Raw genomic sequence first — 25460 nt, 5'->3', positions numbered from 1 at the left:
GGCATCATTGTTCCTGTAATGTTTATACTCTAATCAGATCTCCTGTGAAATTAATAATGCTAACTTCCTTTCCTTCATAGGTCTAGAGCTACGTCATACCGCAGACTATGTTCTGACATTTCTAGACAGAAGTGCCTAGAGTCACCTTAGATCTTACCTCTTAAGTTGCAATCTTAGAGTTAAATGAATATATAATTTTATGTTGTCGTTTTTTATATGAAAGGAGTTTTTTTTTTTTTTTTTTTATGGTCACACCCACGTCATATGGACGTTCCAAGGCCAGGGACTGAGTCTGAGCCACAGCTTTGACCTATGCTGCAGTTGCAGCAATGCCAGATCCTTTAACCCACTGCACCCGGCCAGGAATTGAACCTGCACCTCTGCAGCAACCCAAGTCACTGCATTCAGATTCTTAACCCACTGTGCCACCATGGGAACCCCAGGAGTGATTTTTTTTTTTTTGAGAGAGAATCTTATGAAACTTTATCAGAACAATTAACATGTTCTCTTGTTCATAAATTAAAACAGCTAACATAAAACAGATAGTAATTTTAGTTAACAAAAATGATTATCATGAGCATGACAATCCAAAGAGAATAGGTGCAAAAAAGTAAAATGCTTTTGTGACACAAAGAAGCCCTTTTTAAAGAACATTATTAGAACCAGCTAGTTATGTACTAAATATATATTCATATACAAGTAGAAATTAGCTTTTTCAACTTATATCTAAACTAATAAATTTATGTGATAGCCTTCTTTTCCTCATATAAACATATAAAAATTACATTTTTGAGTTTTGTTTTTAATTATTACTTAGGGTGTGATACTAAAGAGCAGAAATAAGCTTAGTTTAGGACAATGAATACTTGATAGATGGAAAAAGATGTTGATCACCTTGGTTGTGACTTCCCACCTAAACTCTGAGAAAACTCCTTAGCCTCTCTCTGCTCGGAATTTTTATGGAGAGATAGCTGTTATTCTCAGTAAAACATGTCCACGGCTCCATCAGTTAATAATGGACACAGGCTTATTTAAAAAATGATTATTTTTCAGGCCATTTCTTAATTACTTCTAATTATGCTTTTCGATACACCTGGTGATTTTGAGGTGTTCACTTTATTACTATTGCACAGCATCAAAGTTTTAAAATACATATTCTTCTATGATTTTCTTCTTTTGGCAGCACCCATGGCATGCAAATTTCCCAGGCCAGGGATCAAACCTGTGCCACGGTAGTGAACCAAGCCACAGCAGTGACAACACTGGGTCCTTAACTCACTAGGCCACCAGGGAACTCCTGGTCTTCTATGCTTTGTAGGAATTGCTAAGAGACTTGATATGAAAGAAATTATTATCCATAAGCTGTCATTATGGACAGAACTTGAAAAATCAGAAAATCTTTGTCATGTGAAAAAGTTTAAAATAGAGTGTTTTTATTTACTTATTTTTATTTTTTATTTTTTCTGACTTTTTAGGGCTGCACCTGTGGCATATAGAAGTTCCCAGGCTAGGGGTCTAATTGGAGCTGTAGCCGCCAGCCTACACCACAGCTCACAGCAATGCCGGATCCTTAACCCACTGAGCGAGGCCAGGGATCAAACCTGCATCCTCCTGGATGCTAGTCAGCTTTGCTAGCTGCTGAGTCGCAAGGGGAACTCCTAAAATATAGTGTTTTTAAAGAGCAATATATTACTATTATAAATTAACCAAAGGTAATATTTCATTTAAGTGAACAAACCTTTTCCTGCCAATGTAAAATCCCAATTATTGCCAAGATGAAGACACAGACACCAATGAGAGCTATGGCCGTGAGGAGAACAATGTTACTTGGTGTAAGATACAGTTTGGCACTCCAGCTGCAGATGAAAACAAAGAAGCAAAATTACACATTTTAACTTAAAAATAACAAAATTCCTTGGAGACATAAAAGCTAAATAGCTCATTAATTAATGAACCAGTCCATTCATTCAACTCACTTAACCATTCATTATAAATAAAATGAGTGAAAATCAGACAGTGATAAGAATATTGATGATCCAGCAGAATTCAGATTTTACTCCGAGAATTGAAGTAGACCAGAATTTTTGATAAGATGCTTTGATGTTTTTCTTTGAGCCTGTGAGAATTATTAAGTAAACTTATCAAGGGTACGGTGGACAATCTAAAACATGGTTTTTATGTCTTGGACGCTAAGGCTATACAGTCGCATGATTTTGATAAGATTTCTATATCTTTTTAAATTGTTGCATAGGGTAATGCTGAGGTGATATTTAAGAATTTTTTTATAAAGTTATAGTTGGTTTACAATGTTGTGCCCATTTTCTGCTGTACAGCAAAGTGACTCAGTTATACATGTATGTATTCATATACATATCTGCTATTATATATACAATGTATATATTATATGTATTCTTTTTAATATTCTTTTCCATCACGGTCTATCCCAGGAGATGGGATACAGTTCCCTGTGCTATACAGTAGGATCTTGTTGTTTATTCGTTCTAAATGTAATACATATTTTTGACTCTTGTTTACATATGTACCATGACTAAGTAAAACAACCATATGTCCAAGTGGGTACAGATAGATGCCTGGGCAGAGTGTCATATCAGAGGGTTTTCATTATTACAGCGACATCGAGACTGCATGGAAAATTGCTTTTAGTCCCTCAATGTTAATGGCAATATACAAACTTTAGCATACATCGAACTAGTTCTTTCTTCTAAAATAGACCACATAAGATAGTACTTGCAAACCCTGAAAAGCCTAAAGCGGAGGTCTGTATCACCAACACTACAGGTGGTTATATAAAAAGAACTTTTTGTTCTCTCTGAGAATAGATAATAGATATATTTTCATTTCAAAAGTTTAATAAAAGCAAGCTCATTCTGATAAATAGCAAGCAACGATGGACTTATTTTGGGATAATTAAAATTTACTGATCCATAAGTTAGCCTCTAGTCAATAAATTTCAAAATATACCCCAAACTAAAATCAATTTGGTTTTTATTATGTACATAAATTTGAAAAGAACTTTTTTTTTTCAAGAAGAACAAAAGAAACTTTAAAAATGTTGAGATTATGGAGGAAATTCAAGAGTAAGAAAACCTCAGGAAACAAATACCGTTTATCAGTTGAGGTTAGCTATTCTCAGTACTTTACCTCATACTTAAAAAAAAAGTCCTTTCATGAGACTTTTTTGGTAATTCTAATTTTTAAATTAATTTTAAAATTTGTTTATTTAATGGCTGCACCCAGAGCATATGGAAGTTTCCAGGCCAGGGATCGAATCTGAGCCACAGCTGCAACAACCTACGCCACAGCTGTGGCAATGCCAGATTGTTAACCCTCTGTGCTGGGCTGGGGAATTGAAGCCATGCTGCCACAGAGACAATGCCAGATTTTAGCCTGCTGCGCCACAGCAGGAACTCCTGGGTAGTTCAAATTTTAAAATGGATATTACTCAGCCATTAAAAGGAAAGAAATAACAGTGTTTGCAGCAACATGGATGGACCTAGAAATTAACACGCTAAGTGAAGTTAGTCAGTGAGACACCAACATCATATGCTATCACTTACACGTGGAATCTAAGAAAAAGACACAATGAACTTCTTTGCAGAACAGATACTGACTCACAGACTTTGAAAAAACTTAGGGTTTCCAAATGAGACAGGTTGGGGAATGGGGGGATGCGGTTGGGGGGTGGGGGGGTGCGCTGGGAGTTTGGGATGGAAATGCTAAAAAATTGGGTTGTGATGATCATCGTACAACTGTAAATGTAATAAAATTCATTTGAGTAATAAAAAAAGAACTTAAAAAAATAGGAGTTCCCTTCGTGGTGCAGTGGTTAACGAATCCGACTAGGAACCATGAGGTTGCAGGTTCGGTCCCTGCCCTTGCTCAGTGGGTTAAGGGTCCGGCGTTGCCCTGAGCTGCTTGTGGTGTAGGTTGCAGATGTGGCTCGGATCCTGCGTTGCTGTGGCTCTGGCGTAGGCCGGTGGCTACAGCTCCGATTCGACCCCTAGCCTGGGAACCTCCATATGCTGTGGGAGCAGCCCAAGAAATAGCAAAAAGACAAAAAAAAAAAAAAAAGAACTTAAAAAAATAAACTGAGGAATATAGAAATTTGGGTAAGAAAAACATTGGACAAAAGGCCAATATTCAGTTTCTTACTCAGAAGCAGTCATTCTTCTCAGTTTCTTACACATCTTTCCAGAGATATTCTATCACACACAGATATCTTATTATTTATTTTTTTTTGGCCACACCTGCGGCATATGAAAGTTCCCTGGCCAGTGATCGAACCCATGCCACAGTGACCTGGATCCTTAACCAGCTGCATCACAAGGGAACTCTGTGATTTCATTTTAAAAATCACAAATGGTTGCTGAATGCATTTTCCTTTACTTGACTTTTGCTTTACCACTTTAGAAGACTGTTCTGTCATGATATTGCATTATATAGAATTTCCATAATTCATATAGTTTCTTGTGCAGTTTTGTTTAAACTTCAAAAATTTAATACTCATTAAAAAATCTGAATTCTGACCATAACTGTTTTTATTATCTTATTTCAAGTATAATGGTATAATAAAGTTGTTTTCTTAAGTATTTTGATTCTAAAGCCCCATGAAGTCCACCATGAAACACCTCCAGTGGCGTGCTGGTAAACTGGCCCTTTGGGGGAATAAAAAAAAAACCTGATTGGCAGTTTCCAATTTTCATGGTGTAAATAGTTACATCATAGCTGATTTTATTTATTTATTTATTTATTTATTTATTTAGTCCTTTGTCCTTTTTTTTAGGGCATCACCCGAGGAATATGGAGGTTCCCAGGCTAGGGGTCGAATTAGAGCTGTAGCCACCAGCCTATGCCACAGCCACGGCAACGCCAGATCTGAGCCATTATCTATAACCCTATACTATGGTCACAGCAACACTGGATCCTTAACCCACTGAGTGAGACCAGGGATTGAACCCACATCCTCATGGATCCAAGTTGGGTTTGTTAACCCCTGAGCCATGACAGGAACTCCCATCATAGCTGCTTTTAATGTGACTTCATTGAACAGAATTGGAAAGAGATGCACACAATTGACTCACGCAGGGGCATTAGGTGGTTCTGGCATCCCATCCAAAACTCTAATAAAGAACAGTACAACCTGTACTTGTTATTTGTTTCTTTTTGATGACAGCCATTCTGACAGGTGTGAGCTGATATCTCATTGTAGTTTTGATTTGCATTTCCCTGATTAGTGATTTCAGCATCTTTTCACGTGCCTTTTGGCCATTTGTATGTCTTTGGAAAAATATCTATTCAGATGCTCTGCTCACTTTTTAATAGATACATTTTTGGGATTCTTCAGGAAATTAAAAATATAACTGCCATACGATTCAGTGATTCCACTCCTGGCTATTTACCCAAAGAAAATGAAAACATTAATTAGAAAAGATACATGCATCCCTATGTTCACTGTGGCATTATTTACAATAGTCAAGATAATGGCAACAACCTAAGTGCCCATCAAGAGATGAAGGGATAAAGAAACATAAGCGCTCTCCCTCCCTCTCTTTCTCATATGTGTATATACATATAGACATACACACACAGAACGGAACTCTACTAAGACAGAAAAGAAGGAAATCTCGCCATCTGCGGCAACATGGATGGACCTAGAGTGAAGTAAGTCAAACACAGATATTGTATGATGTTACTTAACTGTGGAATCTTAAAAAGTAAGATAAATGAACAAACAGCAAAATAGAAACAGTTACAGATACAGAGAATAAATAAGTGGTTGCCAGAGGGGACTGACTGAGAGGTACAAACTTCCAGTTGTAAAATAAATGAGTCATGGGTACGAAATGTACAGTGTGGGGAACAGAGTCAATAATTATGTAATATCTTTGGCAACAGATCATCAACAGTAGCAATCATTTTGAAATGTACAGAAATACTGAATCACTACGCTGTGTAACAGGAACTAACACAGCGTTGTAGGTCAATTATATTTCTTTTTCTTTGAGGGGGGGATCTTTTTCTTTTTTTTAGCCACACCTGCAGCATAGGGATCAAATCCAAGCTGCAGCTGTGACCTAAGCCATAGCTGCCGCAGCGCCAGATCCTTAAACCATTGCGCCAGGCCAGGGATCAAACCTGCTCTGTTACAGAGAAAATGCTGGATCCTTAACCTGCTGTGCCACACTGGAAACTCAGTTATATTTCTAAAACAACACTAATAGAAAAAGAGATCAGATTTGTGGTTACCAGAGGTGGGAGGTGGTGGTAAGGGGTAATTGGATGAAGGCAGGCATAAGGTACAACAGTCACGAGATAAACAAGCACTAGGGATATATGTATAACAGGACAAATAGAATTAACACTGCTGTGTATTATATATGAAATTTGTTAAGAGTAGATCCTGTTATCATCACAAGGAGAAAAATTGTTTCTATTTCTATACTTTTATATCTGAGATAATGGATGTTCACTAAACTGACTGTGGTAATCATTTCATGATGCGAGTCAAATCATTATGCTGTACACCTTCAACTTATACAGTGCTGTATGTCAATTATACCTCAGTGAAACTGGAGGAAGAGAGAAGAACAAGACAGCCTGTGTTTTGAGAAGAAATGTAATAAGCCACTGGTTACATATTCATAGGGGTTTTTTTTTTTTCCATATTGATATCAGAGTGGCCTTAACAACAAGTCATATTTTTTCCAATAAAATTTAAATGTTGGAGTTCTCGTAGTGGCGCAGTGGTTAGCGAATCCGACTAGGAACCATGAGGTTGCGGGGTTCGGTCCCTGCCCTTACTCAGTGGGTTGACGATCCGGCGTTGCCGTGAGCTGCGGTGTAGGTTGCAGATGTGGCTCGGATCCCCGCATTGCTGTGGCTCTGGCGTAGGCTGGTGGCTACAGCTCCGATTCGACCCCTGGCCTGGGAACCTCCATATGCTGTGGGAGTGGCCCAAGAAATAGCAAAAAGACAAAAAAAAATTTAAATGTTAATCAATATCTTCACCGTTTTTGAAATGACAGAATAAAACTAGTAATTTAAAGAAAAAATGAACAGAGATAAAGATTTAGAATTAAATGCTATTATAAAAAGGAACATATTCTGCTAATAAGGATAAAAATACCTACCGTTTACTGAAAACTTGCCATGTGCTGGATACCATGTTAAGCATATTTCATTCTCATCCTTAAAAGTTTTTTTTTTTTCCTTTTGTCTTTTTGCCTTTTCTAGGGCTGCTTCCCTCGGCATATGGAGGTTCCCAGGCTAGGGGTCTAATTGGAGCTATAGCCGCCAGCCTACACCACAGCTCACAGCAACGCCGGATCCTTAACCCACTGAGCAAGGCCAGGGATCGAACCGCAACCTCACGGTTCCTAGTCGGATTCGTTAACCACTGCGCCACGACGGGAACTCCACAAGTTGACTTCTTCTTCTTCTTCTTCTTCTTTTTTTTTTTTTGTCTTTTTGCCTTTTCTAGGACCGCTCCTGCGGCATATGGAGGTTCACAGGCTAGGGGTCGAATAGGAGCTGTAGCCGCCGGCCTACGCCAGAGCCACAGCAACGTGGAGATCCAAGCCGCGTCTGCAACCTACACCACAGCTCACGGCAAAGCCAGGTCCCCAACCCACTGAGCAAGGCCAGGGATCAAACCCACAACCTCATGGTTCCTAGTCGGACTCGTTAACCACTGCATCACGACAGGAACTCCTAAAAGGTGGGTATTTTTATTTCCATTCTACAGATGTAGAAATTGCCCGTCAGAGAGAAAAAAGGACTAGCTTCCAATCTCAGCTAGCAGTGGATCAGAGTTTCTAGCTTACATTTGATGAACTTCAAAATATAACTTAAACCCTGTGGGATACGTACCACTTAGAGCATTTGCTAAAATCAATGCTTAGTAAAAAGTCAGCATTCTGAAATTTTAGGATTTATGATGGGTAAACTGAAGACTAGTTTATTGAAGCAGAGTATGTATAAATGCCTAATTACTTAACCTGCTGTTTGTCTAGTAAGGTTTAACTGTTGTTCCTTGTGAAAAATGTCAGGGACCTTCTGTGTAGGTATGTTTAGCCATTTAAGGTTTGCTGCAAGCAAATTAAGTGATGGCACTCATGTGAACATAGCAGAGACAGAGTTTCAACAGAGGTAACTATGATTCAGATTGACAGTAATTCAGTTCAAGCAAGGACATTACCTTCGAGGAACATTGTGAGGATATGGAATGACAATTAGCTGAGAATTTGGAATGATTGCAGTCCATTCTTGTTTTCGTATAGACTGTAAAAAGAATTTAAGAACTTTCAACATTCAGGACACTTTAAAAACAATAACTATTCTACATAAATAAGGAAAAAATTTAAATACTGTTTAATTAATTGAAATCCTAGACATGGGTTAAGCTGAATTTACATATATTAGGCCCCCAATAAGGATCCTATTGGCAAAGATTTCTTGATCTTTTCAGGGAAGGATTATATTTCTGTCTCATGGACTCATTAATTCAACAAGTATTTACTGAACACTCTTATGTGCAGCCAATGCTCAAAGTGCTAAGCACAAATGCTGCTTTGGAGATAAAATTCAAGTTGAGGTGGAGTCTGACAATAAACCAAAAAATATTTGGTATGTTGGTAAAAATGATGAGAAAAGGTAGGAAACGGGTAGGAAGTCTTGAGGTTTATGGGAGAAGTGGTAGAAAACTATCGTCAAATTATGATGTGATCTATGTTAAGATAAGCTTAGACCAGTAAGACAAGCTTAGAAAAGTTAAAAATTTTTTAAATTCTTTATAGGGAATAAAAATATCTGAATAGGGAACATCAAAAATAGATTAACTGTAAACAAAATTTTTACTCACCTTCTCTCCTGATGGTCGGGGGATACCAACATAAAGATGATCAAGAAAATTTGCACTTCGACCTAAACCAAGTACATTGTATGGTAGTTGGAGAGCTAAGTGTGCCGACTGGCTGAGTTGTCCAGCTAAATTTATTAGAAAAAGAAAAAAGAACAACACATCTTTGGAGATACCCTCATCAAATATTAAAATGATAAAATGTTAAAAAATTTAGGGGCTAGAATTTATCTTTAAGGATAAAAATGTGAAATGAAATGCCCAGTTCATTGTACTGATTCACTTTTTAAAGAAAACAGCTTTACTGAGATATAATCCGCATCCCATAAACACCACCTAGTTAAAGTATACAGTTAAATGGTTTGGGGTATATTCCAAAAGGTGTTGAGCTGCAAAGGCACAATCAAATTTTAAAAAATTTTCATCATCCAAAAAAAGAAGTCTTATACCCATTAGCAGGTATTCCCATTTCTAATCCCCATCCTTCTAGATAAAGGAAACCACTCACCTACTTTACAGATTTGCCTCTTCAGGCGATTCATATGAGCACGATGCGATGTGTGGTCTTTTCATGAATAACGTTGTGGGTATTCACATACAAGTTTTTGTGTCAACTTATGTAAAATGGCTCTTTTTCTTTTTCTTTTTTTTTTGTCTTTTTGCCTTTTCTAGGGCCGCTCCCACGGCATATGGAGGTTCCCAGGCTAGGTGTCCAATTGGAGCTGTAGCCGGCAGCCTACACCAGAGCCAAGACAACGCGGTGTCCGAGCCGCGTCTGCAACCTACACCACAGCTCATGGCAATGCCAGATCCTTAACCCATTGAGCAAGGGCAGGGATCGAACCTGCAACCTCATGGTTCCTAGTCGGATTCGTTAACCACTGCGCCACGACGGGAACTTCCCAAATGGCTGTTTCATTCTACATTCCCAACATTAATGTATGAGGGTTCCAATTTTTATATTTCCTCATCATTGATCATAGCCATTCTAGTGGTTATGAAGTGGTATCTCACTGTATATTTCATTTGCCTTTACATAATAACTAAAGATATTGAGCTTCTTTTCATACGCATATTGGCCATGTGTGTAGCTTCCTTTTTAGGACTTAAGGTTGGTAGCGGTCTCTTCTTTCAATTTAGTAATTTCAGTCTTTTTCTTGAACAGACAGAAGAGCAAAAGCTTTGTAAATTTTGTTAATCTTTAATGAAACCGATTTTTGGTTCAACTGCTTTTCTCTATAATTTTCTATTCTATATGTATTTCATTTCCTGTTTTTTGCTTGCTTTGGGTTTAGTTTGCTATTCTTTTTCTAGTTTCCTGAGGTGAAAGGATAGGGTATTGATTTCAGATTGTTTTTATTCCCTAATATAGGCATTTACAACAAGAAATTTCCCTCTAAGAACTGTAGCTATATCCCATATGTTTTTGTTATGTTGTATTTTGTCTTCATTCACCTATTTTCTAGTTTCCTTTGAGATTTTTTTTCTTTGACCCATTGGATTTTTAGGTGTGTGTGTGTATTGTTTCATTACCAGGTATTTTTGAAATTCCATATTATTATTTATTTCTAATATCATCCCCTGTAGTTGGGGAACAAACTTGGGATGATTTTAATCTTTTTAAGTTTATTGAGGCTTGTTTTATGGCCTAGCATATGGTCTGTCCAGGAGAATGTTCCATGTGTGCTTGGAAAGAATGCATATTTCTGCTGCTGTTGGGTGGAGTGTTCTGTGCAAGTATGTGGTTTATTTGGTCTACAGTGTTGTTTTCTCTTTCCTTAATCATCTTCTGCCTAGTTGTTTAATACATTATTGAAAGTGGGGTAATAAAGCCTCCAATTATTTGTTGCTGAATTATTGATTTCTCTCTTCATGTATTTGGGGAGCTCCCTTGCTAGGTGTGTATGTCTTTGTAGTTGTTATATCTACCTTTTGGATTGACTTTTTAATTCTCATTATAAAATGTCCTTTTTCTCTAGTAACAATTTTTGTCTTAAACTCTAGCTTTTTCTGATATTAAAATGGCCACTCCAACTCTCTTTTGGTTACATTTTGCATGGCATAATTTACCATCTTTTAACTTTCAACTAATTTTTTTTTTTTTTTTTGATTTATAGGGCCACTCTTGTGGCATATGGAAGTTCCCAGGCTAGGGGTCGAATTGAAGCCATCCTACACCACAGCAATGCACGATCCAAGCCACATCTGTGACCTATACCACAGCTCATGACAACGCTGGATCCTTAACCCACTGAGTAAAGGCCAGGGATTGAACCTGTATCCTCATGGGTCCTGACTATGGATCCTAGTTGGGTTTGTTAACTGCTGAGCCACGAAGGGAACTCCCACTTTCAACTAATTTTATCTTTGTATATATATACAGTTTTTGGCAGCACTTGCGGCATATGGAACTTCCCAGGCCAGGGATCAAACTGAGACACAGCAAAAAATGCCAAGTCCTCAACTGCTAGGCTACCAGGGAACTCCATCAACTTATTTGTATCTTTGGATCTAAAATGTTTCTTTTGCAGACCGCATCTTGTTGGATCATATTTTATTATCTATTCTGCCAACTTTGCCTTTTGATAGAAGTGTTTATTCCATTTACATTCAGTGTAATTACTGATAAGGTAGGACTTTGGTCTGCTGTTGGTTTTCTATACGTCTTTTTAATTCTTCTATTCCTCCACTGCTGTATTTTTTTTTTTGTCTTTTTGCTATTTCTTTGGGCTGCTTCCGCGGCATATGGAGGTTCCCAGGCTAGGGATCGAATCGGACCTGTAGCCCCCGGCCCACGCCAGAGCCACAGCAACGCAGGATCCGAGCCGCGTCTGCAACCTACACCATAGCTCAAAGGCAACATCAGATCGTCAACCCACTGAGCAAGGGCAGGGACTGAACTCACAACCTCATGGTTCCTAGTCGGATTCGTTAACCACTGCGCCACAACAGGAACTCCTGTATTTTTAAAAATTGTTTTCTATTATACCAATTTAATTTTCTAGTTGTTTCTTTTATTACATATTTTCTGAGCTATTTTTTCTTTCTTTTTTTCTTTTTATGGCCATACCTGTGACATATGGAAGTTCGTGGGCTAGGGGTTGAATCAGAGCTGCAGCTGCTGGCTGACACCACAGCCATGGCAACACCAGATCCTGAATGAGGCCAGGGATTAAACCTGCATCCTCAAGGACACAATGTTGGGTTCTTCATCTGCTGTGCTACAATAGGAACTCCTGAGCTATTTTCTTAATGGTTGCTCTGAGGATTGTAATTAGCAATATTAACCTAAAAAAACAACTTAATACCTATCACAACTCTGTTCCAATATCTTCCCTCCCAGCTCCTTTTGCTACTGTTATTATATGAATTACATTTTTATATATTATCAGCCAATCAATGGAAATGTATAATTATTACTTTACGCAGTTTTAAAAATCACCCAGGAAATAAGAGGTATTATTTAACAGAAATAGAGAAACCATATTTTATGCTTATCTGTAGTGTTATTTTTTTATTTATTTGTGTGGACTCAAGTTATTTTCTAGTTGTACTCTCAATTCAGCCTTAAGGGCTCCCATTAGTATTTCTTAAAGTGCAGGCATGTTAGTAATGAGTTTTCTGTTTTTGTTTACCTAGGAATGTCTAACATTCATTTAGAAATTTTTTTATTTAAAAATTTTTTATATTTTATGATTTTTATTTTTTTCCATTATAGCTGGTTTACAGTGTTCTGTCAGTTTTCTACTATACCGCAGGGTGACCCAGTCACACATACATATATACATTCTTTTTTCTCACATTATCATGCTCCATCATAAGTGACTAGATATAGTTCCCAGTGCTATACAGCAGGATCTCATTGCTTATCCATTCCAAAGGAAATAGTTTGCATCTGAAAACCCCAGAGTCCTGCTCCCTCTCCCTAGGCAACCACAAGTCTGTTCTCCAAGTCCGTAAGTTTCTTTTCTGTGGAAAGGTTCATTTGTGCTGTTTATTAGATTCCCAGATATGTGATATCACATGGTATCTGTCTTTCTCTTTCTGACTTACTTCATTTAGTATGAGAGTCTCTAGTTGCATCCATGTTGCTGCAAATGGCATTATTTTATTCATTTTTATGGCTGAGTAGTATTCCATTGTGTGTATATATATCACATCTTCTTAATCCATTCATCTGTCGATGGACATTTAGGTTGTTTCCATGTCTTGGCTATTGTGAATAGTGCTGCAATGAACATAATGGGTGCATGTGTTTTTTTCAAGGAAAGTTTTGTCTGGATATATGCCCAAGAGTGGGATTGTTGGGTCATATTGTAGTTCTATATTTAGTTTTCTGAGGTACCTCCGTACTGTTCTCCATAGTGGTTGTATCAGCTTACACTCCCACCAACAGTGTGGGAGGGTTCCCTTTTCTCCACACCCTCTCCAGCGTTTATTTGTGGACTTATTAATGATGGCCATTCTGACTGGTGTGAAGTGGTATCTCATAGTAGTTTTATTTGCATTTCTCTAATAATCAATGATGTTGAGCATTTTTTCATGTGCTTTTTGGACATCTGTATAACTTCTTTGGAGAAATGTCTATTCAGGTCTTTTGCCCATTTTTCCATTGGGTTGTTGGTTTTTTGTTTTTTTTTTCTGCTGTTGAGTTGTATACATTGTTTGTATATTTTAGAGATTAAGCCCTTGTCAGCTGCATCGTTTGGAACTATTTTTTCCCATTATGTATATTGTCTTTTAGTTCTTTTAATGGTTTCCTTTGCTGTGCAAAAGCTTGTCAGTTTGATTAGGTCCCATTGGTTTACTTTTGCTTTTATTTCTGTTGCCTTGGGAGACTGACATGAGGAAACATTTGGAAGGTGGATGTCAGAGAATGTTTTGCCTATGTTCTCTTCTAGGAGTTTGATGGTGTCTTCCCTTGTTTAAGTTTTTAGGCTATTTTGAGTTTATTTTTTTGCATGGTGTGAGGGTGTGTTCCAGTTTCATTGATTTATATGTGGCTGTCCAGTTTTCCCAGCACCACTTGCTGAAAAGACTGTCTTTTTCCCATTTTATATTCTTGCTTCCTTTGTTGAAGATTAATTGACCCTAGGTGTCTGGGTTTATTTCTGGGTCCACTGGTCTGTATGTCTGCTTTGGTACCAGTACCACACTGTCTTGATTACTGTGGCTTTGTAATATTGTCTGAAGTCTGGGAGAGTTATGCCACCTGCTTGATTTTTGTTCCTTGGGATTGCTTTGGCAATTCTGGGTCTTTTATGGTTCCATAAAAATTTTTGGATTGTTTGTTCTAGTTCTGTGAAAAATGTCATGGGTAATTTGATAGGGATTGCAGATAGATAACATTCTTCATTTTAGAAAGATAGCTTTGTCATATATAAAATTCTTGATTGAAAGCCTTTATTTTTTCATCACTTTGAATGTATGTATCATCCCTTTCAGCCTCCAAGGTTTCTGATGAGAAGGCAGCTGTTAATCTTGTTGAGTCTCTCTTGTATGTGCTGAGTTGCTTTCCTCTTGCTGTATTGAAGAGTCTCTCTTTGTCTTTGTTTCTTGACAGTTTGACAGTGTTTCTCAGTGTGGATCTCTTTGAGTTTATATTACTTAGAGTTTGTTGAATTTTGCATATGTGAAGATTAATGTTTTTCATCAAACTTGGATGGATTCAGCATTATTTCTTCAGATTTTTTTTTGCCCCTTTCTTTTTCTCTCTCTGCTAAGACTTGTCTTAGGCATATGTTTGTATACTTGACAGTGGCTCCACAGGTTCTGAGGTTGTTCACTCTTCTTTTTTCTTCCTGCATACTCTTTTTTTTTTCTTCCTGCCTACTCTTAATTGACCTATATTCAAATCTGCTAATTCTTCTGCCAGCTCACATCTGTTGTTGAGTCCTCCACAGAATTTTTCATTTCAGTTACCGTACTTTTCAACTCCAGATTTCTATTTTATTTTAATTTAATTTAAATTTTTTTTTTTTTTTTTTTGCTTTTTAGGGCCACGACCATGGCATATGGAGGTTCCCAGGCTAGGGAATTGGAGCTGTAGCTGCCAGCCTACGCCAGAGCTACAGCAATGCCAGATTTGAGCAGCGTCTGTGACCTACACCACAGCTCACAGCAACGCCGGATCCTTAACACAATGAGTGAGGCCAGGCCAGGGATCAAATCTGCAACCTCATGGTTCCTAGTCAGATTCGTTTCTATTGTGCCACAATGGGAACTCCTTCTATTTGATTTTTAAAAAGATCTTTATTTCTTTATTTATATTATCTATTTTGTGAGACAGTTGTCATGTTTACTTTTAGTTTTTTTCATCCTAGCTTCCTTTAGGTCTTTGAATATGTTTAAAATAGCCAATTTATAGGTTCTGTCAACTAAGTCCAACATTATTGGGCAAATTTTCTTTTTTTAATGTGTTTGTGGCATACTTTCCTGTTTCTTTGCATGTCTTAAAATTTTTTTTGTTGGATTTCTTAGATCATATAACATTATGGTAATTCTCTCCAAGGGTTTGTTAGTTTTTCTTGTTGTTGTTGTTGTTGTTGCTCATCTATTAGTGACTTTCCTGGATGAATTCTATAGATTTTGTATTCCTTACCATGCCTGCCACAATGTTCTTTCATTTTCCTACTTTTAAAATTCTCATTCTAAGCCTGGATTCCTAGGGTGCATACCTGAGTCAGTATAACTTAGTGATCAGCTAATAACTGGCTATGAAATTTCCTTAAATATCTTGCCTGTATGTCTTCCACTTTTTGTCAGTGGGATTTGTGTGTGAAGATATGTCTTCAAACTTTGGGCATTTTAACAAGACAGCCTTAACTTTCATTCAGGGTAGCACACTCAAGCTAAGCACTGAATAAAGTAGTTTTCTTTCTAGGCATTTTCTTAGCCTTCTAGATCTCCAGGAATATGTTGTAGCCTTTCAAAGTTGCCTATGGTTATCTAGTGCCCAGAACTTCCTTTTTGTGTTTTGGTCAAGCTCTCGTTCATTACATCTGGGATTCTGCCAGCAGACCATTATTTTTGATGATGTCCTGAATAGGGTTTGTTTTTTTTTTCCTCTCCCTACTAGGCTGACCTGTGAGTCAAATCAAATAGTCCCAATATCTTGACAACAGAGATTTTTCTAGGGAGTTGCTAGTTCATACAAATATTGATGGTGCTATAGGGATGGGAATTTTAATGGGGCTCCAAAGGTCTGTCCTGTCCACTGACTATAAGGCTACTAGCTGTTCACAGCTGCTGCACCATTTAGTAGAGAGGGGAGATGGGATGGAAACAGCCCCAAGTTAAAATGCTACAGACCCTTTGTCTGAAGGATCATTAGTTACTCTTGGATAGACAATGCTCAGAAAATTCTGTGGCTTTGGTTAATTTCCAGAGTTCTGAGACTGTTAACATTAGTTGTTTGGCCAGTATTTGTTTGTTTGTCTTATGAAGGGGAGTGGACAGCAGGTTTATGAAGTCTTCACACTAGCATTCCAGAAGTCAGTCTCTCCCTATTATGGTTCACTTTTAAAGAGTATATTTATTTACTAGGTATTTGCTACCTAGTTAATATTTAAATGACAGGGTTAGTTAATATCTAAGTATTTTAATATTCAGTGAGACCGAACATTACTGTTACCCAGAAATATGAAATCATTAGAAAGCATATATATACCCGATTTTTAAATATAATTTTTAATAAGAGAAAAGCATATTGAAAAAAAACAGTGAATTTAGGGATAGGAATTCTGAATAAACTATGTATGTAAAATTATAAAGCAATATAGTTAATTGCATGGGCCATAGAATTAGTCTCCCTTGGAAAGTTATGCTGATTGAATGATAATGCTTAAAACAGTGCCTCACATATAGAAAAAATACTCAATACATGCTGGCTATCTTTATTAGCATAAATTTATTATTACCTTGTTAAAGTAAATGTTAAATATATAAACATTTCATTATACTGTTAGCAAAGACTGACTTAATAGACAGCAAACCAGACTTAAAAATTGTTTTTTTATAATCACCTTACTGAAAAGAACCAAAACAGAAACATTTATCAATAGTACTCTATTAAAAAGGCCCACTCTGACTACCCTATGTGAAACTGATGACTCCTTCTCTATTCTTCTTACCCTGTTTTATTCCCCACCCCTACAGCAGATATCACTTCCTAACAACTACATAGTATTAACAACTTACTTAGTATGTTTATTGCTTCTTTTCACCTATTGGAATGTACTCTCTATGAGGGCTGAGATTTTGGTCTGTTTTATTTACCTGTGTATTATAAGAGCCGAGAATAGGCCTGCCATATATTAGGCACTCAATACATATTTGTTCAAAAAATGAAAGAAGAAATAAAAGGATTTTTACCCTCTAAATATGCTGACCTGAGACTTAAAACATATCCTAATTAAAAAATACTGTATCAGTTTATACCACATAGACACCAGTACAGAGATACAACATACCTAAATGTATCAGTTATAAATAAGAATTTTGAACAATTTATAATAACTACATAAAAGGCATTTGTGATATCAATTAGACACCCTAACCACCAGATTAAAATGGCTTTATGTTCTTTCACTTATAACTACATATTTCTCCAAAATAATTTGAGGATTTATATAATAATGTTATTTATTTAAATTTAAATTTAAAAAAATTTCTTAAAGCTGATGTGTTCTTATTCTTCAGAATACGATACTGACACGCAGTTTTTTTTTTTTTTTGATACGCAATTCTGATTGGTTAACACCACTGCAAATTAGGATATGCTATAATTTAAGATCCTGAATTAAGTAACAAGGCAGTACAGAAGATGAATTCCATTTTAATAACTCCCATCCCCATTTTAGATAAGATATTGAAATCGACTTCACTATCTAAGAGTACTAGATGTGAACTCCATCATAACTGTAGCTCTGATGGCCAGTTGCCAAAAATGAAACTTAAATAATAATATATATATGCTGACATAAGAGGCAGGGAGAGCAAAAGGGAAAATTCAGTAGCCAAAATGGGGGGAGAGGAAATCATTGAAATTTTATCTTTCTTGGTGTGGTATATATGGTATGTGTGTGGTTTTACTCTTGAGTCAATTCTATCTCCCTGTAAGGCTTTAAGCCGCAAGGAATTTTAATCTAATAGTAATGCCTGCAACTCCTCTGGACTGCCCTGTTTTGAGGAAAAATAGCATCTCTATAAAAACGAGATGAAAGGACACATTCAAATAACAAATGTTTTATGTAGCTTTAGAGAAAAAAAAGGCTCTTTTTGGGAGAGAATTAGTCTAAGAAGTATATTATCAAAATGATGGCCCTGAAACAATACTACATTGACATCAATTAAAATGGAAACGAAGAACACTCAGGACAAAGTATAAACATTAAAACACTCCTGTAAACCATAACAGAAGAATTAACAGCTATTGAATGCTTATGATGTGCCAAATACTTCGGCAAGCATTTCTTGTATATGATTTTATAATTGTTAACAATAATTGTGTGTGGGTAGGTACCATTATTATCTTTACTATGAAGAAATCAAGAGATCAAGCAATTTGACCAAAACTACAGAGCTTCTAAATGGTGGAGCTGGGATTTTCATTTTGGCAGCCCAATCCCAAATCCACACCCTTCATCATTACCAGTGATCCTTTTTTCAGTTGAAAATTAAGTGTGGTATTTGTCTGGATGCTCTATAAAAAGGACTTCTCATGACAGAATGCCCACTCCCATCCCCACCAATGCCAGTTCATTTCTTCTCCTATTTGGATCTCTGTATTTGTAGGTTCCTAGGATGTGATCTGGAAATGGGTAACATTTTCTACGCAGTCATTCCAGTTAACGGATTTTGTAAATTCCGGACTGTAGGCCTATACATTTTTTCTATTTCTAAGTCGATCTTTAATTTAATTTAATTTAATTTTTTTTTTTTGGTCTTTTGTCTTTGTTGTTGTTGTTGTTGTTGCTATTTCTTGGGCTGCTCCCGCGGCATATGGAGGTTCCCAGACTAGGGGTTGAATTGGAGCTGTAGCCACCGGCCTTCGCCAGAGCCACAGCAACGCGGGATCCGAGCCACGTCAGCAACCTACACCACAGCTCACGGCAACGCTGGATCTTTAACCCACTGAGCAAGGGCAGGGACCGAACCCGCAACCTCATGGTTCCTAGTCGGATTCGTTAACCACTGCGCCACGACGGGAACTCCCTAATTTTATTTTTATTAAAGTAGGGCTATGCTTGTGCTTGTGGCCCTCGAGCCCATTGAGCCTATCTTGGGCTTTGTGATACTCCAGTTCTATACCGAAAGCCTGAGTTATTTAAGCTATTCTGCGAGATGAGTCTGATTTACCTTGTTGATCTTCTATTATAGGCACCAACATTATTATAATTATGTTCATAGAGGATACAAGATGAAAAAGACAATCCTCTGGATATGGACTAGCCCTTAACCTACACTACAATAAGCTTAGGTTCTCTGGCTCATTCCAGATAGTTTAAAAAGTTATAACTGGCAGAGTAAAAAATTTAGGACTAGTCTCACTGCTTGTAGGGGGATGCTCAAAAAAACACCATCGTATTTTTCTTCCATGTGGTGTGTCTTAAATTATATTTTCCTATAAGAAAACAATGAGAATATTAGGCAGGGGACAGTCATTCTCTGAGGAGAATTTGTAATTTTGAGAATGGCAAGCTGTATAATAACAAATGGTAGACAAAAGTCAAGAAAAATTAAGCTAAGACTTTAAAAGAAAAATATGTTTTCATATTCTATGTTATTGGGTTATCAAGGATGATCAGGATTCTTTTAAAATCAGTGGATTAACAATTTTTTGGCTGCACCTGTGGCATATGGAAGTTCCTGAGCCAGGGATTGAATCTGAGCTGCAGCTGAGATCTGTGCTATAGCTGTGGCAACACCAGATCCTTAGCCCACTGCACCATAGCAGGAATAAGTTTTGATAAATTAAAATTTAGAAATACATTATCAATGCTTCCCTTTGCTGCTCTTCTAATTTAACTGCTAACAGAGTAAGTTTCTGACATAGCTATTAAAATCTTTCTAGCTATAACAATTATCATAGTTCCTTGTTCCTGAATACCAATCTGGGGTAAGAATTTGTGTTATGTAATGTGATAGGGCTTACTGTAAATGTTTATCAAGTCAGATATCTAAGCCAGAAAAAGTCTAGTAATGTAATTGGTGTTTATGGTCTACCCTGATAATATAATCCTTTCCTTGATACTTTAAAATAGTTTTAAGATTTCAAACAACTTACATGTGAACTTTATAGAAAAGAATCTGCATGTCATATGCTATATATGTGTATTCTAATTCTTTAGAAATTAAAGAAATCCAAAGTGAACTTTGTGGCTTCTTACTAAAATATCTGAGTTGATATGAGATGTCTTGGATATTCTGGATAATACAGAATATCATAGCTGTTATAGTAGGATGATTTTAGGTTAAATACCATTGACTTTTTTTTTTTTTTTGTCTTTTCTAGGGCCACACCCGTGGCACATGGAGGTTCCCAGGCTAGGGGTCTAATCGGAGCTGCAACCACCAGCCTACACCAGAGCCACAGCAATGCGGGATTCCAAGCTGCATCTGCAACCTACATGCAGCTCATGGCAATGCCAGATTCTTAACCCACTGAGTGAGGCCAGGGATCAAACCCGCAACCTCATGGTTCCTAGTTAGATTCATTAACCACTGAGCCATGACAGGAACTCCCTGACCACTTTTATTTATTTATTTACTTTTTGTCTTTTCTAGGGCCGCACCCATGGCACATGGAGGTTCCCAGGCTGGGGGTCTAATTGGAGCTGTAGCTGCTGGCCTACACCACAGCCACAGCCACGTGGGATCTGAGCTGCGTCTGTGACCTACACCACAGCTCACGGCAACGCAGGATCCTCAATACATTGAGTGAGGCCAAGGATTGAACCTGCAACCTCATGGCTCCGAGTCGGATTCGTTAACCACTACCACGATGGGAGCTCCTAGCATTGGCCACTTTTAAATAACAAATTATCAACTAAGATAGAATAGTTGTCAAAGAAAGCAAGTGATAAAATGTATAAAAACAGCAATGATTTTCAACATTTAAATTCATTGCTAAAGTGTTTAGCCAGTTATAGGGAGAGGCAGCTCATTCCTATATATAGAATAGTAATTATAAAAGGCTACTTGTTGTCAACAGGCTAAATTTACCTGCACTTGTCAATATCATATTGTAACGTGACACCAGAATTCAGAAGTGGGAAAAAAGGGGATAAAATAGATTTGGAAGGTGAGGAGAAGCCAAAAGAATTTTTGACTGAGAAAAATAAAAATATTGGTATTTAATTTTAAAATCTGGATACTTTTCAGGCTGTATACATGATATTTAAAACATTTACTAAATCATAGCTTCTTAATTTTTAAAAAATTCATTAATTTAAATTAAATGAATAGCAACTCATAGAAAAAAGAAATGAAGCAGTTGTTCTCTACTTGATGGTAAAATGTTTTATTGGCTTATATGACTCAGCACATAATTTTATTCCGACTGAGAAAACTTAGTTTCCAGTTTCCATCTGTGATCAATTAGTTTATTCTATAGATATTACCAGTTGTTCCCTACTTGATGGTAAAATGTTTTATTGGCTTATATGACTCAGCACATAATTTTATTCCGACTTTGAGAAAACCTAGTTTCCTAGTTTTCATCTGTGATCAATTAGTTTATTCTATAGATATTACCCACCTGCCATGTATCAGGCACTCTGTTGATTTGAGAAGCACCTTAATCAATGTAGATCAAATTACAAACCTAAGACATATGTTAATTTAATGTCACTATATAAATACTCCTTATTTTTAATAGTCCTACTTAGTAATTAGCTTAAGAACAAGAAATAGGCTGTCTTCATAGAAAGGCATAATCCATCTACAGAAAGTAAATACCTTTAAAAAGTATGTGATGTTACCAGGTGCTCTAGAATGTGGCTCCAGAAGAAAGATCATGTATTATAATAAGTGAACAGTATATGGGGAATTTATGAAGCTACATGCCTAAATGCTGGATTTCTGGATTTCATAAATTAGGATTGTAGCAATTTATGGAAAATTTCTTAAAACAATGGTTGTCTTCTTTTTCTGGCAGTCAGCAGGTAAAGGGAGAGGAATCTACTGACGTCTGACTGTTGATCCTTTGGAGTATTTTGAATTATGTCTGAATTTAGTTTCTAGGTAACTGACAAGGATAAAGTGATGAAGGTGGGAGGACCCTACAGATTCAGAATAGCTCCATAAGAAGAGGTGCTTAGGTGCTTCCACACTAGTGACTTATTCATTTCTATACCCCATTCCTAGGGCCTAGGATAGTGGCTGACACGTAAGAGGTACTTTGTAAATGCTGTACTAACCTGAAGGTTGGCAGTAAATAACAAAGTGTAATTTATACAGTTGTTTAATTTTAGTTTTCCTTAAGGTCTAATAATACCCTATACCAATGACTGCTGTTAAAGATCTCCATTTGGGGGAGTTCCTGTCGTGGCACAGTGGAAACGAATCCAGCTAGGAACCATGAGGTTGCAGGTTTGATCCCTGGCCTCACTCAGTGGGTTAAGGATCTGGTGTTGCCATGAGCTGTGGCATAGGTCACAGATACGGCTCAGATCTGAGGTTGCTGTGGCTGTGGCTGTGGCGTAGGCCAGTGGCTATAGCTCCGTTTAGACCCCTAGCCTGGATACCTCCATATGCTGCGGGTGTGGCCCTAAAAAAAGACAAAAAAAAAAATCTCCATTTGGGCTTTGAATTAAAATACCTTGATACCAGCTAAAAGACTGGAACTCCAACAAATTCTGATGAGATATTATGGAAAGCACACAGGATTTGAATGCCAAAGACAGTATTCACACTGCTTTGTATCATCTTTAGAATTCTCGTTTATTTATTTACCTAAACATTTGCTGAATGCACAGAGATGAAAAAGACACATCTTGACCTGGAGATGCTTAAAGATATAACTAAAGATATAACAACAGAAAAATATAACGTGAATGTTTCCTTATCTATAAAATTAGAATTAGAATACCACTACTGAATGGGTTTGATAAGGCAATTAAAACAATAGTACTTACTTTTTAATGTATAAAAAAGTGCTTTAAAAATTGCAAAGCACCATATAAATGTTAGTTGTTATTTTTATTAGATAATCATTCCACATATTTTTTTTAGGTTGAATTTCAATTTGAAATTAATTCCTGAAAAATAGGGTAACACCAATTTTTCATATACATTTTTCTCATTTCTCTTTTGGAATAAATCAGGAAGCTTGGAACCCTAGATCAAGCTTTATCTGTCCACCTGTTTCCCAGTTATAAATCTGCAATGTGAGAAGCTTATTAAAAATTGATATATAATTCAGATGCCACAACGTCCACCGCTTTTAAGAGTACAATTTAGTTACAAAGTTGCACAACTGTCACCACTAGTGCTAGAATATTTGTCACCCCTCCCAAAGGAACCCTGTACTCATTAGCAGTCACTTCCCATTACTTCCTCCCCCAGTTCCTTTCTCTCTCTGTGGACTGGCCTATTCTAAACATTTTATATAAATGGACTTGTATAACATACAGCATTTTGTATCTGGTTTCTTAGACTGTTTTACAAGGTTAATTCATGTTACCCATGTTTCATGTTTTTATGGGATAATATTCCATCGCATTGATATGCTAATTTTGTTGATCCATTTATTTATGGACATTTGGTTTATTTATACTTTTTGGCCACTATAAATATGCATATTTTGCTATGAACATTCATGTACACTTTCTTCTTTTTTGCTTTTTAGGGTTGCACCTGCAGCACATGAAGGTTCCCAGGCTAGGGGTTGAACTGGAACAACAGCTGCTGGCCTACACCATAGCCACAGCAACACAGGATCCGAGCTGCATCTGCGACCTACACTACAGCTCATGGCAATGCCTGATCCTTAACCCACTGAGAAAGGCCAGGGATTGAACTTGCAGCCTCATGGTTATGAGTTGGATTCATTTCCACTGAGCCACGATGGGAACTCCCATGTACACATTTTTATGTGACATATATTTTAGATCCTCTTGAGAATATACTTAGGAGTGGAATTAATGCTTCATAGATAACTCTATATTTAACTTTTTGAGAAAATAAGTAGTTTGATTCTGAAAACTGCTCTTCTACAGGTTAGTGCACATTAGCATCTAATGAAGGAATGATAAAAGCCATTTCCAATGCATGTAAAAATAATGCAAAGGGAAACAATAAAATAAACCCACAACTCTCATAAAGTCAAATTTCATTGGATGTTGTTGCTGGTAGAAGTCTAATTTAATGGTCAGTGCTCCTTTACAGAGTTGCATCTAAGGAGGTAAATTTTCTTTCAGCTGTCATTCTCTGGATTAAGAAGATAAACTCTGGTTTCCAAAGTGGACAGTGTGGTATAAATGAGCTAAATGGGTAAGCTTGGCTTGTGCTTTATTTTAGTGCACTTTATTTTTCAGCTTGTAGATCCATACTTCTTTGAGAGTCAAACCAATGGGCCATGGCATTTTGCTATAAGCTGTATTTTTTAATGGCGACAAAAACCACAAGGGAGTAAAACTGCTTAGTTCTAAAATAGGGATAAAAAGTTGCATAGCTACTTTAGAAACCAAAAGTGAGAGGCAGTTTTTTTTTTTGTTCCAAATTGCAAGACAGTTTATTTTTAATGAAACATGATTTAAAAATACATGTGTATTAAACTAGGTAGCTGTCACATGTTAGCCAATTTTGGAGAGACCTAGACACAATTTACTTGGCTATCAATAGACACAAAACACAAAAATACCTTATAATTTTTCCTTTACCAAAGTTGGTTATTTCACACATACCTCTCGGATAGAGGACATGATTGAAGTTGTGACTGTCAGTAAGCACGTTCTGGTAAACACGAAGTTATCGCCTTCTCCTTTTCTACACTTCTTTCCCTTTCCTGTGTCCTTAAGTCTGCACGTCCTAAACTCACCATTTTAGTAACATTGACAGGGCATATCTGGCTCTTAAAAGTTTTTTTCATTATACTTGATTTACAGTGTTACGTCAATTTCTGCTGTACAGCAAAGTGAAGCAATCATGCATACGTGATTGTCAGATATCACACTTGGCTTTTTCCTCATCATACTTGGGTCTTAGGCCAAAAGGAATACGTTCCTTTTAGCAATTATTTATTTTTGTATAACCAACCCACCCAAAGCTTAGTGGCTTACAACTCTAACCATTTCATTTCTCATGAGTCTGTGGGCTGGCTGGGCTCACTCACATGGCTATTCACATGGGAGATCAGCTGGACTGCCCGAGTAGGTATCTCTCCTTGAAGTCTTTCGCTCTTAAGGTGACTAGACTGGGGAGATCTTAGGGCAGCACCCCAAAAGGGTAAGTCTTGCGGTGTAAGAGCTTGTGTCACCTTCACTGATGTCCCCTTGGTCAAGCAGAGTGAATGTAGAAGGAAACTACATGATGAGTCACTGGGGCCATAAGTGTAGCAATTTGTATATCAATATTCATT

General features: G+C 37.1%; 1 protein-coding gene across 1 annotated transcript in view; it reads right to left on the bottom strand.

Moving 5' to 3' along the window:
- Positions 1 to 25460, bottom strand: part of ITFG1 (integrin alpha FG-GAP repeat containing 1) — a 224048-nt gene that overhangs the window by 3046 nt on the left and 195542 nt on the right. Inside the window, exons 15-17 of the mRNA XM_047789955.1 lie at positions 8882 to 9006; positions 8219 to 8301; positions 1739 to 1856 (exon numbers count right to left, since the gene is read on the bottom strand). Coding sequence (XP_047645911.1) covers positions 1739 to 1856; positions 8219 to 8301; positions 8882 to 9006 — 326 coding nt within the window. The remainder of the gene's footprint in view (positions 1 to 1738; positions 1857 to 8218; positions 8302 to 8881; positions 9007 to 25460) is intronic.

This window comes from Phacochoerus africanus, chromosome 8 (assembly GCF_016906955.1).
Source record: "Phacochoerus africanus isolate WHEZ1 chromosome 8, ROS_Pafr_v1, whole genome shotgun sequence".
Classification (NCBI taxonomy): Eukaryota; Metazoa; Chordata; class Mammalia; order Artiodactyla; family Suidae; genus Phacochoerus; species Phacochoerus africanus.
This window is presented reverse-complemented; position numbering and strand designations above follow the sequence as displayed.